This window comes from Astatotilapia calliptera, chromosome 12 (assembly GCF_900246225.1).
Source record: "Astatotilapia calliptera chromosome 12, fAstCal1.2, whole genome shotgun sequence".
NCBI classification, from domain to species: domain Eukaryota; kingdom Metazoa; phylum Chordata; class Actinopteri; order Cichliformes; family Cichlidae; genus Astatotilapia; species Astatotilapia calliptera.
The window spans coordinates 13,322,602-13,339,995 of NC_039313.1; the positions used below are offsets into that span (position 1 = coordinate 13,322,602).

The 17,394-nt window shown below is 39.5% G+C and overlaps 1 protein-coding gene across 1 annotated transcript in view; it reads right to left on the bottom strand.

Moving 5' to 3' along the window:
- ipo11 (importin 11) overlaps nt 1–17,394 on the bottom strand; it is a 135,600-nt gene that overhangs the window by 69,087 nt on the left and 49,119 nt on the right. Inside the window, exons 14-16 of the mRNA XM_026188417.1 lie at nt 16,577–16,624; nt 12,615–12,720; nt 476–602 (exon numbers count right to left, since the gene is read on the bottom strand). Of these exons, the coding sequence (XP_026044202.1) occupies nt 476–602; nt 12,615–12,720; nt 16,577–16,624 (281 nt within the window). The remainder of the gene's footprint in view (nt 1–475; nt 603–12,614; nt 12,721–16,576; nt 16,625–17,394) is intronic.

Genomic DNA, 17,394 nt, shown 5'->3' on the forward strand with positions numbered 1-17,394 from the left:
TAAAATGTTATCATATTACTAGATATAAATTATGTTAAAAGAAAACAATCAAGTGCATGAGACAGAAAGCATATCAGATGATTAATCTAATTTTACCTTACGGTGAAACTCAGTCCAAATTGGGGTTATGGTTTTGTCAAGGCCACAGCTAAATAAAAATGTTAGTGGATAGTAAAGGAAAAATTCAAAATATAAAATCTACAGTAAACAGTAAGTTGAGAAAAAAAGATGGAAAAAGCTTGTCACAAACTCTGATTACATTTGGCTTTTTTATGTAGAAAGATGGCAGCACAGTGGCTGTGGTTTCACGCTATTAAGCAGAAAACTGTGTTTGTGTAGCCAGCTGTGCACTTTCACTAACAGCCCATTTCAGTCATTATGAACTGAACAGGAGGGTTTTTTGTAAGAGAACCTGGCACTTTAATCACCAAGCACTTTTGAGTGGGAAAAAATAAACTGTATGTAGCTGCCTTACCACCAAGTCGGGATCCTGCATGAGACTTAAGATGACCTCATAGAGTAAAGGTCGAAGGTCAGATTTGAACTTGACAGAAATCCACTGCCCTATTAGCCAGATGACTCGTCGACGAATCAACTTGTACCTGCAGGACAGAAGAAGACAAAGTAACTTTTAGCTGAAAACCTGAACAGATGACTACTCTGTGCTCTTCAATTATATCGTAATATGGAGAAATTAACCAGCTGGCGCTATAATCTTAGAACCATAATGTGAATACACAGCAGTAGTTAGCAGACCATTAAAAACTGCTGGGCCTATTCAAATAATGAAATCTGCACTGTCATTGTTTAAGGCTTATTCAGAATTGTTTCTTGTGTTGTGTTTTTTTTTTTTTTTTTTAAATTGTTGCCTCCTGTATGCTGGAGGCTATGGCACAATTTGTGCTCTCAGGTAAATATCACTGTCACTTTATTACACCCTACAGATAAGTCTGAACTTGGAGTGTAAAGAATGTATTTGTTCAGACACATTCTACTGTATGTGCATTTGTTTAGCTGAATTCATATGAGCAAGAGACTGAAAGCCTGAGGGACAATGAATCTTGTGACTAATGACCAAGTAAGAGAATTGGCCTAGTTAGAAAACTAGAATACTTAATTTAAAAAAAATACTTGTGTGGAGTAGTTATGTGACAAAAGCAAGCTGCATGTCTAAATTGCAGGACGCTATACGTTTGGAAGTTATTTTTCAGACAATTATATTTGGCAAGCTCCTTTTGTATGTCTAAGGACCACCTTGACAGTAATGATAGGGACTGAAGGACAAGGGAAGAGACAGATGAGGATAGGGAGTGACACTCTTGTTGGCTTCCTGTCAAACATCCACAGGGAGGCAGAGATCATAGCCTGGGCCACCAGCCAGAAGATGCTAAACAACAGTATGACTCAGGAGGTGGAGATGGAAAACCAACCTTGCATGTGTGCATTACAGTCGTGCTGATGGAGGATGATGTCAGGGATCGATGGCGGTCAAAAGGTTAATAGTGATAGCTCACCAGTCAAGGCTATTTTTTTCCAGTTTACCCACTGATGCAATAAATCGATAATATTATCATTGTTCTGAGATTCATAATAATTTTTAAAAAAGCCAAGCTACAGTGTCCCACTTCCACATATAACCAATACCTGCAACACAGAGGGGGACGATATAGTAAAACCACAACAGGGTACATATTATATCGAGTGGATACACATGGATACCACAGTGGTATGATGCTCTGGCACCCAGCAGCGATGCCATCACTCACTGGAGATACCATGAGGGGCAACAGGACGACTGGACTATGAAGCAAATCGTCAGCTCTAGTGTGTATGCACAAAACAAGCTACAAGTCTTGATCTTAAAAATAAATAAATAAATAAATGTATAGCAAATAACATTAAATTAAAGGCCTGCTGCACAGGATCACAAAGAACTGGAGCATCAAAGAAGAATGAACAATCCATCAATGACCTTTAAAGTAAAATAGAGTTAACCAGACAAACTGGATTTCCACAGGTTTTTTTGAGGCAATAACACGTGATGGTTCCAAAATGAGAAAGCAGGTATGCCAATGCCACTGGCAGTAAACAGGCAACTGGGAACATTCAACCAGCTCTCAATAAATCAAAATGCTAGCATCTCTGATCCAAAGAGAGAGTGACACTGCATGTAAATTATCCCAAGATCATCTGTTACTATCACTCACACAAGTTAAAATCTGTGGCTATTGCTAATGTTTGATGTTCTTAAAACTCTGAGAATATAGTACCTTTATCCTTTAGACTTGCATCGCTTTTCCTTTTCATGTTTGAACCCTACTTACTTTCCACCAAAACCTTAATAACGGTCCCTTCAAATCTTGGCCCCAATAAAATTTCCATATTGCTTTCAACTCTGGAATAAGTCTAAGGGCAAGCATTTAATTAACGAATAAGCACACATATGAGGCATCAACAGGCACATCCAAGAATCAACAGGCAATGACATTGGCTTTAATTAAAGAGTCTGTCTGCATCCAAAACGAGGAACCAGCCAGAAAAATTGGCAATGTGAAAGGAGATGCATGATACTCAGACCACAGATGTCAGGAAAGTTTAGAGACAAAAACTGCGACCACAGCAGCATTGCCACACAAAAATGAGACGGCATCGTGAGCCAAGATTGGTAAAGACAATTTTTTAAAATCTGCAAATGCTAATATGTATGCATTTTTTAATCTTTAATTCTGTGGCACAGGAATTTCAGCAGAGTTCAGGGCTGAATTTGAAGAGTTATGATTAACAGACAAAGAAGGAAAGTCCATGTAAGGAACACATTTCCTGATTTGGTGATGATTTATCAATGTTTGATTTTTGGCAAGTATCTGCAAAGAAATAAACAACATTTCTGTATATAAGCAATATTTTTTCTAGATCATGTTGTAGAAAACCAGTTGCAAAATGTCTTTGAGTATCCAACAAATAAATCTTTAACCTTCTCAGCATTATTTCTGACTTTGTACTGACGTGACTAACAGACTACACATTTCCAGGGCTATGTTGCATCTGTGCATGACTGGAAAAAAATACTGAATATCTGCTTCAGCAAGGGAGATTACAGGTGGTACAGTCTATTATTAGTGCAGTAGCAAAGTGGAAGAAAAGATTAGAGAAGCAGATGGACAGACAGGTTGACAGAGGTATTTGTCAAAGGTCAGACATGACTCATCCATGCTAAAGCTGTTTCCTCCTCCACAACTTCACACAGCTGTCAGGAACCCTGTTCATCATTTCTGGCAAGCCCATGGGAAATCCGTGGACAGAAATGAGCCCAAAGGAATTTTACATTATTGCCGAGAAAGAAATCTTGCACAGTTCAGGCTACATAAATGTAATTTATTTCATACATTGCTGTGTGTATGTAAAACTTTATTTTCCCAATACTTAAAATTCCTAAGCAATGTAGTGTGAGACTTCCAAGTCAGAGTATGAAGAACCTTTTACACAGTGGCACAAAATAATTCCCTTTACCATTCCTGCAAAAAGCGATTCAGCCTGGATCTAAGGTTCGAGTGAACAGTTCCACATCACTGCCGTAAAGATTTAAGCACCATTTTTAGATTTTAGGACTCAAATTTAATTCACTTAGTCAATACCAAATGGAAGAGCTTGTTAGTCACAATCAGAGCTAATGCAAAAGAAACTAAAGAAAATGCAATGATATGACAAGTAGTATTAAAAAAAATAAAAAAAATAGCTGCTGCCAGAGCTACCCCTCATCTTCAAGCAAATGCACCTTTAGTACAAATGTGAAAATCCTACATCACCTCATTTCAGCTACTGTATTCACAAGACTTTCACAAAACTTGACTTCTGGTCACCTAAAGGCCAAGGTTACGATAATCGAATGCATCCAAGGTTTTTAGTGGATGCACCTATGGAAACATTTTGAAAATCCTAGGTGTCATCTTTCTCGAGTGATCCTTTTCACAGGATTTACAGAACACTTAATCTCAACTAGTCCTAAGATTTTTAGATGTATGCCACCTCATGAGTTACTGTATTCACAAAGTTGGGTGTCCAAACTGCCTGTGATAGCACAAGACTTCACAGTTGAGGGATAAAAATGGAACCCCAATACAGGCCCAATCAGTTCAAGACTACTTGAAAAATGGCACACACACACACACAAAACATAAAAATCACATTTCGCATGGTTGGATCTTAACAACTTCCCAAGCAGAACTTCAACATGTAACTAGGAGAAATGGAAGTGAGTGAATGCTTTAAAAAAAAAAAAAAAAAAAAAAAAAAACAGAAATCAAACTTCCAGGAATTGGAGTTGGATCGTCTCAGTGTCTTGACAGACAGCCAACTGGATCCTCCGGCTCAGTGCTGGTTAAAATTTTTGGGTCTTCCACTTGACTTTTCATAACCCTCAGGATCATTTAAGAAATTCCAAATGACTGCCTTGCTGCGTCCCACCTCAGCAGCAATGGTGCGCTGTGAGAGATCCTGCTTATGCAGTTCAACAACCCAACCATGTTCAAAATGGAAAAGTTTTGGGGGGTTTTGCCTTTGCCATCAGAATGTCATGACACTGTGACTACCTGACAGAAGGTAACAATAAATCCACTTTTTTGCACAGATTTGACCTTTTAAAAGCATGTGGTCATAAACTTTTGATCAGCCTGTTTCAGTTTAAGCCTGGTTTTCAATTAATTGCATGCTCAAACAAATGTTTTGTCTCCCTCCCATTTCTTCTTGTCACATGTTGAAGCTCTACTTGCAACCTTGTTAAGATCCAACCATGCAAAATGTGATTTTTTTTTTATTTATTTATTTTTTTTGCCATTTTTCAAGTGGTCTTAAACTTTTGATCTGGACTTCATAATAAGCCCAGTTTTGTGAGTGCTTGTTTTCCCCAAGACTTGACCCCATGTCAACGTGTTTGTATCACAACGTGCTTGTGATACAAACCTAACAAAAATCAACCCAATGTGTCTAAAACTAGCAATAAGAGAACACCAAGACTTAAAAGGTAACAACTTTGAAAAGTCTCTTGGCTAACCAACAGATGATTTTTACTCCAGACAGACACATCAAGCAACAAAGGGAATGTCAAAGTGCCAAAGTGTTTCACAGCCTTCTATGCTGGCAAAGCCTGGAAGCAAAATAATTGAACACAAACCATATCTGTTTAGGTTACAACAAAAGGTGTTTTTTAGGCTAGTCCAAGTAAATAACACAAAAAAAAAAAGCTCTCAGCTATGTCCAAATACAAGTCATGTGTTAGTTCTGAATATGTATGAGCTTCAAGATGCCTCACTATCTCCTCTGTTCTTGTCAGGCACGCTGTCCCGTCACAGGTAAGACAGCTGTTTTGGCTTAGGCAGAAAAGGGAGGAAAATAGTGACAGCAAGTTAAAAATTAAAGTACTGTTTCTCATGAGGGTGACTGTACACAATGTGCATCTGTGTAGTCATTATGCCAAATACTGACAAACAACTCACTGGCTGCCTGAGGCTCAGCCATAGGTGTAAGCCACACACAGCAGCTTTGCTGACAGATTTGGGTGCGAATACATGCACTGTTACTACTTCACACCAAGTGATACAAGCAGACTTATCCAGGGCCTAAACTTATCATGAAACCTGCAAACTGCAAGAGGTGCAAGGGCCTTGTAAGAAAAAATACATTAAAAAAAAAAAAAAAAAAAAACGCAAGCTAGCAAATAAACATCTACAGTGGGGCAAAAAAGTATTTAGTCAGCCACCGATTGTGCAAGTTCCCCCACTTAAAATGATGACAGAGGTCAGTAATTTGCACCAGAGGTACACGTCAACTGTGAGAGACAGAATGTGAAAGAAAAATCCATGAATTCACATGGTAGGATTTGTAAAGAATTTATTCGTAAATCAGGGTGGAAAATAAGTATTTGGTCACCTCAAACAAGGAAAATCTCTGGCTCTCACAGACCTTTAACGTCTTCTGTAAGAAGCTTTTCTGTCCCCCACTCGTTACCTGTATGAATGGCACCTGTTTGAACTCATCATCTGTATAAAAGACACCTGTCCACAGCCTCAAACAGTCAGACTCCAAACTCCACCATGGCCAAGACCAAAGAGCTTTCGAAGGACACCAGGAAAAGTATTGTAGACCTGCACCAGACTGGGAAGAGTGAATCTACAATAGGCAAGCAGCTTGGTGTGAAAAAATCAACTGTGGGAGCAATCATCAGAAAATGGAAGACATACAAGACCACTGATAATCTCCCACGATCTGGGGCTCCACGCAAGATCTCATCCCGTGGGGTCAAAATGATCATGAGAACGGTGAGCAAAGATCCCAGAACCACACGGGGGGACCTGGTGAATGACCTGCAGAGAGCTGGGACCAAAGTAACAAAGGTCACCATCAGTAACACACTACAACGGCAGGGAATCAAATCCCGCAGTGCCAGACGTGTTCCGCTGCTGAAGCCAGTGCATGTCCAGGCCCGTCTGAAGTTTGCCAGAGAGCACATGGATGATACAGCAGAGGATTGGGAGAATGTCATGTGGTCAGATGAAACCAAAGTAGAACTTTTTGGTATAAACTCAACTCGTCGTGTTTGGAGGAAGAAGAATACTGAGTTGCATCCCAAGAACACCATACCTACTGTGAAGCATGGGGGTGGAAACATCATGCTATGGGGCTGTTTTTCTGCCAAGGGGACAGGACGACTGATCCGTGTTAAGGACAGAATGAATGGGGCCATGTATCGTGAGATTTTGAGCCAAAACCTCCTTCCATCAGTGAGAACTTTGAAGATGAAACGAGGCTGGGTCTTCCAACATGACAATGATCCAAAACACACCGCCCGGGCAACAAAGGAGTGGCTCCGTAAGAAGCATTTGAAAGTCCTGGAGTGGCCTAGCCAGTCTCCAGACCTCAACCCCATAGAAAATCTGTGGCGGGAGTTGAAAGTCCGTGTTGCTCGGCGACAGCCCCAAAACATCACTGCTCTCGAGAAGATCTGCATGGAGGAATGGGCCAAAATACCAGCTACTGTGTGTGCAAACCTGGTAAAGACCTATAGTAAACGTTTGACCTCTGTTATTGCCAACAAAGGTTATGTTACAAAGTATTGAGTTGTATTTGTGTTATTGACCAAATACTTATTTTCCACCCTGATTTACGAATAAATTCTTTACAAATCCTACCATGTGGATTCATGGATTTTTTTTTCACATTCTGTCTCTCACAGTTGAAGTGTACCTCTGGTGCAAATTACTGACCTCTGTCATCATTTTAGGTGGGGGAACTTGCACAATCGGTGGCTGACTAAATACTTTTTTGCCCCACTGTACATAGCTTCTACTGGATGAGCGGCTCAGAAGCATTAGATGGAGGGTGATTTGTCTTTAATACAGCCATCACAATTCACAATCAAATATCATTTGAATGCAAATTATATTCAAGTTGTTTTTAAGTCTTGTAAGTAACTCAGATCTCAGTTGTAAACACCATGAACTGTAGACTTTAAGTTTGCATTCTTAGGCAACACTTTGCTAAACGGTTAGGGACCCACAGCCCTGAAATGCTGATTTGTTTTAAAATGGAAAAAAAAGTTTGGCAGATTTCTGATCTAAAGAATATATTCAACCCTAAAGAAACAACTCAAGATGATAAGTGGCACAGAAACTGTATCCAAGCAGGAAACAGAAAATCCTGTGAGTGAAAGGACTTTGCCAAAGACATTGATTCAGCTATTGCAATGATAATGTTATTTGCAAGAAACGGGTTTTTCTTGCATTAATAACAATTATACCTGTCACCTGAACATATTACTGTGGATCTCTGGGATTCTATTATGTGTGAAAATGTGAGATCACAATATGTACGCCATATTAAACACTCCAACCGTGAATACCCAAAGGGCCAAGGAAGGCAGACAGTGCAGCATCTGGGAATGTTCTGGTAACAGTGACAAATGTGCATCGAGCAAGTGTGTCAGCCAGAAAACCTGCTTTGAATGTGACGTCTGCAAATACCAAACAGGTATTGTCCCCTCTGCTTCTTTCTTCCTACTGACACTGCCAAGTTAGAGAGCTATTTTAGCTATTCTGATGCTGTGCTTTATTTGTTGCTAGTAGTGGCTGGTGTGTGTGTGTGTGTGTGTGTGTGTGTGTGTGTGTGTGTGTGTGTGTGTGTGTGTGTGTGTGTGTGTGTGTGTGTGTGTGTGTGTGTGTGTATATACTGCCCTAATCTCTTTACATACTCAAATTATCACAAGATGTAAGGCCCCCGCTTAAATAAATGGCTACATTTTAAAGTTTTTAGATGTTTAGGTTAGGTCAAGCATGCTGATTAAAATTGAGCAAGTACATGTTATGGCTGGTTAAAGTTTCGCCCAAGCATTCATAAGATGAACTGCAACACAGTTCGGTGAAACCAAACCCTCTATTTCCTAACGAGTCCCTTTCCCCGTCTAATTACTTTACACCAAATAAAGTGTATGAAGCTACTAAAATGAAAAAGTGAGTTCTAAGTAGGGCTGCCACGATTAGTCGACTAGTCACGATTACGTCGACAATTAATTTAATAGTCGACGCGTCATTTGAAGCTTTGTAGGATTTTCTGAGATTAAAGTTATCGTTTTTACACAGCCGAATAAACGTCAAGCAGACAACTGATTATCAGAAGTGTGAGATGCTCGAGAATATACTCCGGTGTCCTGTTATATTTTAGATAGCAAGGAGTTTATTAAACTTCACCGAAACAATCTGCAAATTTCATTAAAATTTAATAAACTATCATCTTGTCTTCATTTTTAGTTAGCACATACCTTAAACACTTAAAGCTGTAAGCTAATGATAGTTATATAAGAGCTGATGCATGCTGGTGCAATAAGCTGTACGTTTTACGTCCAATGGATGCATGATCTGATTAGTCGACTAATCGCAAAAATAATCGGTGACTAGTCGACTATCAGAATAATCGTTTGTGCCAGCCCTAGTTCTAAGTGGCATGAAAAACACAGAAATATGACAGTGATGGAAAAACTTTGCTCAACTGGCTAGGTGTTGCTATTCAGGGAAGAAAAATGGTATACTACACAATAGTGTAAACCTGCATGGAAATCAGAACAGAAGATGATCTAAGAACCTTAGACTTTAATTGCTTGTTTTTGTATACTCGGTCACTAGGAGGAAAAACCCCTTAGTTTAGCAAATAAAGTGATTATTATCATTTCCATAAGCACAAACATGTAATTAGTAACAATATCAAGTATTAAATATAGTAATAATCACATCAAAAATTGTAGCAATACAGTTCTTTAACAGAAAGGACTATTAGAACATTTTAAAGGTGTGATACGTTCAAAAATGTCACAAATCACAGAAAGTTGAACAAAGCAGAGATAAGTCAGGTGGCACAGGCCACTACAAGTAATTACAAGTCTACAATAGAACACTTCATGATCTGGACCCCACAATTCAGCAGTATCAAATCCACCTACACACCTTTGGGGTGAACTTCAAAGCAGCATCAGTAAAAAAAGAACTTCCACTTATAAACCTTGGGGAGCTGTGCAAAGCACTAATGTTTGCTTGGTTAGCTTTGATACCAAGAGCACGACGGCTCTGTGGTTCAGTAAGTGCCACAAGGGTGACAACTCTTTCAAATGTGGGCCTTTACTGTATGGAACAGCGACTTTCAACTTTATAGCCACGGAGTGCATATATAGATACACTATATAAAATGAGTAGTTCAGATCCACTGTATATCAAAAAACCTGCGGATCACACATATTTGGAAGTTTAAAGTGTTTGGATTGCAGTCATAATAAAGTGTTCTGAATATACAGCTTTAACATCAGGTGGCTTTAGATCAACTAGGCAGGAACGTGTGCATACGTGTGTGGGAGGGGGGTTAGCGGGCTGTGATAAGGCAGGTTACAAACAGCAAGTTAATTGCAGTAACATTACACAAGTGTATTCTTATTTGTAGTACACCCCACTGAGAGCTGAGAAATAAATACTACATTGCAACTTGAAAAACAAGATAATATACTGACAGTGTAAAGACAAGCATCACGAAGATGAAGTCCTTTAACAGATGTAGGCAGTCATGCATGAGCACTTGAAAACAGAAACCTCTGACTGCTACAGAGAAAAACTCCACACACCAAGGGAGATCATCAAGCATGTCCCTTTTTAAACCATCCATGATGAATACACATTCCCAACTTCAGAAGCCCCATCAAAGTACTGTGGGAACCATGTGACAGCAACACAGCTTCATTTGCACACCACAACAGAGAAATCAATGAGAGTTGAAAAGTTTATCTGCTGTCCTGGATGTAACTAACCTTGGCTTTGCTGAATCCGAGTACAGCTCAAGGATATGTTTTATATGACTTGCTTTGTTTTGGTGGACCACGAGTCGGAATATTGACTGACTGATTGATAAGGCCAGTGTCTTTTTATGATCACATTTTTACTGAGAAGATAAAAGACAATAATGAATTTTATATTGTAAGCAATGAACAGGCTGTTCCACTGTGTGCCACTCTTTCACCATCATCATGAAACATTGAAAGTATTTTATTTTAAAAACAAATACAAAGACACATTTTGTAAAATTTATGACACACATTGAGTGTCATGCTTCTTTGAGTAGCCATACTGCAGTGTCTACTGCTTTGATTGTGCATTCACACAGTAGTGCAAAAAGAACTCCGAGACTCATTGCTTCACCACTTCCCAGCAACTGAGGAGCACCGCATATGACATGTTTCCAGAGTTTTAGCCGAAAGGGAATTTCTTACTGGTTTCTAATTACTGTTCTACTTTGCAGTTTTAATTTCAATTTGTCACTTGCATCAATTTTAATGCCTCTACACTAGCAACAGCCGTAGCTTCAGGCACTGAGTTTTCAGATTCAAGTTGTGCCTCTCTTTCGCCCCTATCGCTCTCTAGCTCCATTAATTTTATCCACACCCTTTATTGGGACGGCCATGGATAAAATTCTTAAAATTTGGAAGAAACATTCAAGTGGATTAAAAGATGGCCACTGTGGCCTTGCAAAAAATGTTTTGGACCACAACTCAAGAATTTATATGCCAATTGTGATCAAATATGACACAGAGTCTATCAGGTAAAACTCATGCCATGCCCAAAAGGTCAGAGGTCTAACGTTCTTTGACAGAATCTTGTGCATAATTATTTTATAATCATCAATAAATAAAATGTAAGAATTTTGATGATATTTCACATTTGGTCAGATGATGAACTGTAATCTTTGTTAAGATGCAACCTGTGTGTTTTCTGGTTGGTGCAGTAATTCAAATAGTCTTCGACTAACACCATTAATGTGTGTATTTGCATGAGTGCACAAAAAATTGAGAAAAATTGAGAGCTGGCATTTGACTACATAATGGGTTTTGGGTTTGTTTGTTTTTTAATCATCTTCAGTGTTTTTCCCAGGAGTCTCAAAATTTAAAACCCTCCCTTAGAGTAAAACTGCATTCTGTATTGTTTCTTTATAGACTGGATTAAGCTTTAAAAAGAGATTAAACCCCAGGTAAAAGTGGAGGGGTTATCTGCACTTGCATAGCCTGGAGGAAGAATCAGTGCGACATCAAATACCATGCAACCCTCGGTGACCAACCTTCTGAGTGCTGCTTTGATTGTGTTTCGTGTGTGTGTGTGTGTGTGTGTGTGTGTGTGTGTGTGTGTGTGGCACTTCCATTGTCCTTCATCTCCACACCATCTCACCTCTGGTCAGTGTCTCCCTTTTCTAACACCTTTTAAATCCATCCATGTAGCAACTCATTGTAACTTTAGCTGACTGCCTGTAGAGCCCTTAAAGAGTTCTTTCACAGTTTAAACAAAGTTTTTCTATTGAGTGCTGCTGATGTCCGCATTTGTCTGCTGCTTGTAAAGTGATGTGAAAACTAGCAGTATTTTTTAACATAACCATGATGGAAAAAACACCCCAAGTATTTGTTACTTATGAGCTTTTTTGTATGCATTCAATGTGCTACAGGCTGTGAGAAAGCTGGAGAGGTTAATAGTCAATTAACTTGAGTACACTGGAAGGAGTGTTAAATATGCAACATAACAGACATTGAAACTGAGCTTGCATACAGTAAAACACCGATTACAAAAGAACTGCTAAGCTGCTTCACTATTATCATTTCAACCCTGAATGAGACCGATGTGGTCAAATGAGACATGTTCAAAAAAGGTAAGTATCCCCCCTCCGAGCCCCCCCAAAATATAAATTAATAATAATAATAATAATAATAACAACATTCCTTTTAATAATTCAGTAACCATGTCATACAAAAATAAAATCCTTACAGAAGGCTAATAAATTACTTAGATGTGGTATATTTACCTCTGTGTGGCCATTAGTGATTTAGGCCAAAAAATAATTTTATTGTTTAATGTTATCTAACCAGTAATAATTAGAGTGAAATTCCAAAAACTCATTTCACAGTCAAGTGGTCAACCTTTTCTAATTTAGTTAGATCTGGCTTTTTTTTTTCATTAGTGCGTGCTTTAATATTAAAATTAATTTTTTTTAAAAAAAAAAGAAGAAACAATTAAAAATAGAATATTTAGAGAAGACAAAAAGAATACCTGTGATGGCTGACTTGCAACTCTCCAAGAAGCTGATTCTTGAACCACTGGTCAAAGTCCACATTGTCAAACAGTTCATAAGCTGCTAATCCCACTGCATTGTATACTGCAGAGAAAAAAGTTACACTGGTTACAATATTCACAATACGACTGACATGTTTCCCCTACAACAGGGGTGTCAAACTCAAATACACAGTGGGCCAAAATTCAAATCTGGAACAAAGTCGCGGGCTAACATTAATATTTATTGAAAAAAAAAATCTTCCTCCAGATTTAAGAATGAATCTTTTCTTATAGACTCGAACACGTTTTGCTGAAAAACTGAATATGGAACAAGCAAAGCTTAATACTAAACAATATATATATTAGCTGTATAATACCAGTAGGCCAGCTCTAATAGTCATTTGGTATGGCTTCGCAGGCCAAATGTAATTAGGCAGCGGGCCAAATTTGGCCCGCGGGCCAGAGTTTGACACCTATGCCCTACAAGAACCTTTTCATTTAACCATTGGTTAAATGCTTGTGCAACACATGCACAGCAGCACAGACAAACAGCTCTTGAGGCTCTTTGACGCAAGTGAAAACGCAAAATTTGATAAATTAAACTGCAGGGGACCATCACAAAAATGTAACTTCATCCAACTTAACATGGACATTTTAAAGAAGCGAATAAAAGCAAAATGGCTAAAGCTAAAGCTACAGAGCTAAGAGCCAGTCAGGCTCTGCCGGCCTTGACCAAGCTTGAGATGTTATTAGCAAACTTGAAAACTGGTAAGGTAAAACATGTCAGATAAATGCCGGTGTAGAGTCATTTGGGGTTACTGGAATGTAGCTGTGGTTTCCAACAAATTAATGCTTGTTGTGAAGCTTTCATTCTGCTAACAGTAGGCTGAATATGCTTCAAATATGCAGGCAAATATTAACATACAAAACAACAAAACAAAAAAAGAGTACATGTTATAGAAACATAGACATTATAATAATGATACTATAGGTTATGCTTCAGGCAGAAATTGGTGTAATGGTGACTAAAGGGCAGGGATGGCTCAGTAGGTAAAGTGGTCACCCCATGATCGGAAGGTCGGGGGTTCGAATCCACTGAACGGCTACCCTGAGGTACCCCTGAGCAAGGTACCGTCCCTACACACTGCTCCCCGGGCGCCTGCTTAGTGGCTGCCCACTGCTTCACTGAGTGAATGGGTCAAATGCAGAGAAAAACAAGTAATTTCCCCATGGGGATCAATAAAGTATCCATTATTATTATTATTATTATTAAAATGAAGAAGAGTGCAATAAAAGAATAAAATAAAAGATGATTAGAAAAAGAGTGACAGAATGAGAATATAATATAATATAAAAAGGGATAAAAGAACACACAATACAAGAAATAGTGGCTGTTACCACTAGGAAGGCCCAGAGCCCAGCCATTTGGCTTTTCTACCTTTAAAACCCGGAGAGCAGCCAAATGGCTGGTAGGCTTTTAGCTAAGCTTTAGCTTCAGGCAAGTGGAAGCTAAATTGGCTAGTCATTCATATGTAAATTGGGTTGTTACCTGGGAATTCTGGAGGGAGGGGAGTGGGGGTGTGTGGATGAGGGGGGGGGGGAGCTGCTAAAAGCGGTGAGCTTCCTTTTGTTTCATCTTGATGCATTCTTAATCATCCAGGGAAACAAATCTCCAAAAGTCACCAACTTGGAGTGTTTCAGTTTGCCATCTTAGGGAGAAATCAACACACATGGGTGTATGTCCTTTGTTGCTGAGATTTATTGATAAAAACAGTACAAAAAATCAACCATTTGTACACATTTTTACAAATAATTATAAAAAGTGAGTGAGTACATTTCAACATTTTCAGCAATCACTCACAATCCTGGCACTGCCATGGTATCTGTAGTCTGCATTTACCACATGTGTATCTGTTGCAGTGAACACATCGCACAGTGGCATGATTGTTCTTGCAATTGTGTTTGACCTGACACATGGCTCTTTTTCCAGGGCTCGGTGTGGAGGGTTGTGTCAAAGGCAACTGTTCTTTTCTTGCCTTCTTCGCAGCTACATGAGAGTGAGCTAACTCCCTTGCAAGCTCCACCAGGAAGTCCACCCGTCTTTCCTTCGTCCCGGAGCATGCTTGATACAGCACATGTGCATTCAGTGCTGCCATGTCAATCATGTTATAAAACACGGCAACTGGCCAGCGCCGTGTTCCTCTGCGGACAGTGTACTCCCGAACCATCTGGTCCATCACATCCACGCCACACTTTGTTTTGTTGTAAAGGGTGACAGTGTTTGGCTTCCTTTTGGTAGTGTTATCAGTCTGAACCACGCCGTGCATGCTGCTAAGAATATAGACTGTCTTCTTCCGTTTGGCCGCATACGCCGTCAGCGTGGCAGCAGAGGTTGAAGGAATGGAGAGTTTAAATGTTAGTTGTAAACAGCTATATCATATAATAACTGCAGCTGTAGCTGTGATCAGACATCCCCCTGCAGGCCCTGAAGCTGAGCTCTGAGGTCCTCACAAACCTGCTGGAGCCAGCTTCCATCCTGGGGAGCACGTTTTTGTGTTTCAGCGCGGGGCGAGGCACAAAACCCAGATGGTCCAGATGGACCAGATGGTTCGGGAGTACACTGTCCGCAGAGGAACACGGCGCTGGCCAGTTGCCGTGTTTTATAACATGATTGACATGGCAGCACTGAATGCACATGTGCTGTATCAAGCATGCTCCGGGACGAAGGAAAGACGGGTGGACTTCCTGGTGGAGCTTGCAAGGGAGTTAGCTCACTCTCATGTAGCTGCGAAGAAGGCAAGAAAAGAACAGTTGCCTTTGACACAACCCTCCACACCGAGCCCTGGAAAAAGAGCCATGTGTCAGGTCAAACACAATTGCAAGAACAATCATGCCACTGTGCGATGTGTTCACTGCAACAGATACACATGTGGTAAATGCAGACTACAGATACCATGGCAGTGCCAGGATTGTGAGTGATTGCTGAAAATGTTGAAATGTACTCACTCACTTTTTATAATTATTTGTAAAAATGTGTACAAATGGTTGATTTTTTGTACTGTTTTTATCAATAAATCTCAGCAACAAAGGACATACACCCATGTGTGTTGATTTCTCCCTAAGATGGCAAACTGAAACACTCCAAGTTGGTGACTTTTGGAGATTTGTTTCCCTGGATGATTAAGAATGCATCAAGATGAAACAAAAGGAAGCTCACCGCTTTTAGCAGCTCCCCCCCCCCCCCATCCACACACCCCCACTCCCCTCCCTCCAGAATTCCCAGGTAACAACCCAATTTACATATGAATGACTAGCCAATTTAGCTTCCACTTGCCTGAAGCTAAAGCTTAGCTAAAAGCCTACCAGCCATTTGGCTGGTGGCGGGTTTTAAAGGTAGAAAGGTAGAAGCCTGGGACTGCCAGTGTTACTATTTATAATTTATCTTCAGAAGTAATGAATTTTGAAATGGCAAAAAGCAGAGAACAGGACTGATAAAAAAAAACAAAACGAAGAGAGACTGATCCGATTTACGGAAAAAGAAACAGACTTTTTCCATTATTTTAATTCTCTTGTATTATGTAAGGCTGAATATGGGGCAACTTGTGAAACAAAGAGCAAAACCATAAACCAGCAAAAACAAGGGAAATATAATCATTTAGGTGTCTATGATCAGTTTCAGAGGAGTTTAACACTTTAGATACATATTCTGTCATTTATTTTGAGAAAAACCAGGACTAATGATATGATGTACAGATGGACAGTGGAGTGGTGCAAAAGTAGCAATCTTATATTTTACTACTGACAAGGGAGGGACGTCTCAATAGGCAGCTAAGAGCTCTTTGGAATTGGTCTTTTTTGTTGGGGAAGATTTTTGTGTTAGAACAGTCAAACTCTGATACTCCCAGCATGACAGAGCAATAATTACAATGGAGTAAAAAGTACGTGAGCTTTTGACTGACCTGCATCCTTCATTAGCAACTGAACAGAGTCTTCCACATTGGTTGGGCCTGAAAAGACACAAATATACACTGGATTTAATTTCAGTAACAAGGCAGAATCAATAACATTAGCAATATAGCAGCATATCTATTGTCCCAGTATTGCTCTTTGACAGCGGAATGTATGTAAGGTATGTAACTGACAACTGGAAATTAAACAGGCACGTCACATCGGTCTTGCTTAAGCCATTTTGATGGGCTGTTCTTGCTCTCTAGTTGTATACTCAGGTTTCAAAATCAATAGATGTCTTCTTTCAACCATAGAATTACCCAAACTGGTGTTTTCCTTGCTCCAGCAAAACCAATTTCCACTCTGACACTTAAAATGAAAAGTAGCTCGAGAGACAGGGCAGAAGTGGACCTTGTAATCCACCCAAGCGAGCAATAGCACGACCAATTCAGCAACAGAACAAGAGCTACACACCAGTACCCCCATGAGATGAGGAGCAGTGTGCCAAATTTGCGTGTGTACATGACCGAGAGTTTAGAAAGGTGGACGTAATGACAGCCAATAGCAGAGTTCATACTGACTGTTAAGCTTAAATATTGAACTAAATCTGTGTTTCATCAACAGATGTGAATAGACTTGTTTGTACTATGCAAACTGCCTCAGACCATGTGTATGAGCAAATAATATATACTTATTTAGGTTTCCAGACTGATGTCACCTAAAATTTGGTCAAAAGTAAGAATATTAATATTTATTATTATATTATTATAAAGACTAAAAATATCTTCTTCCCATCAGCCATCGGGCTACTCAACACCCACAATAAACT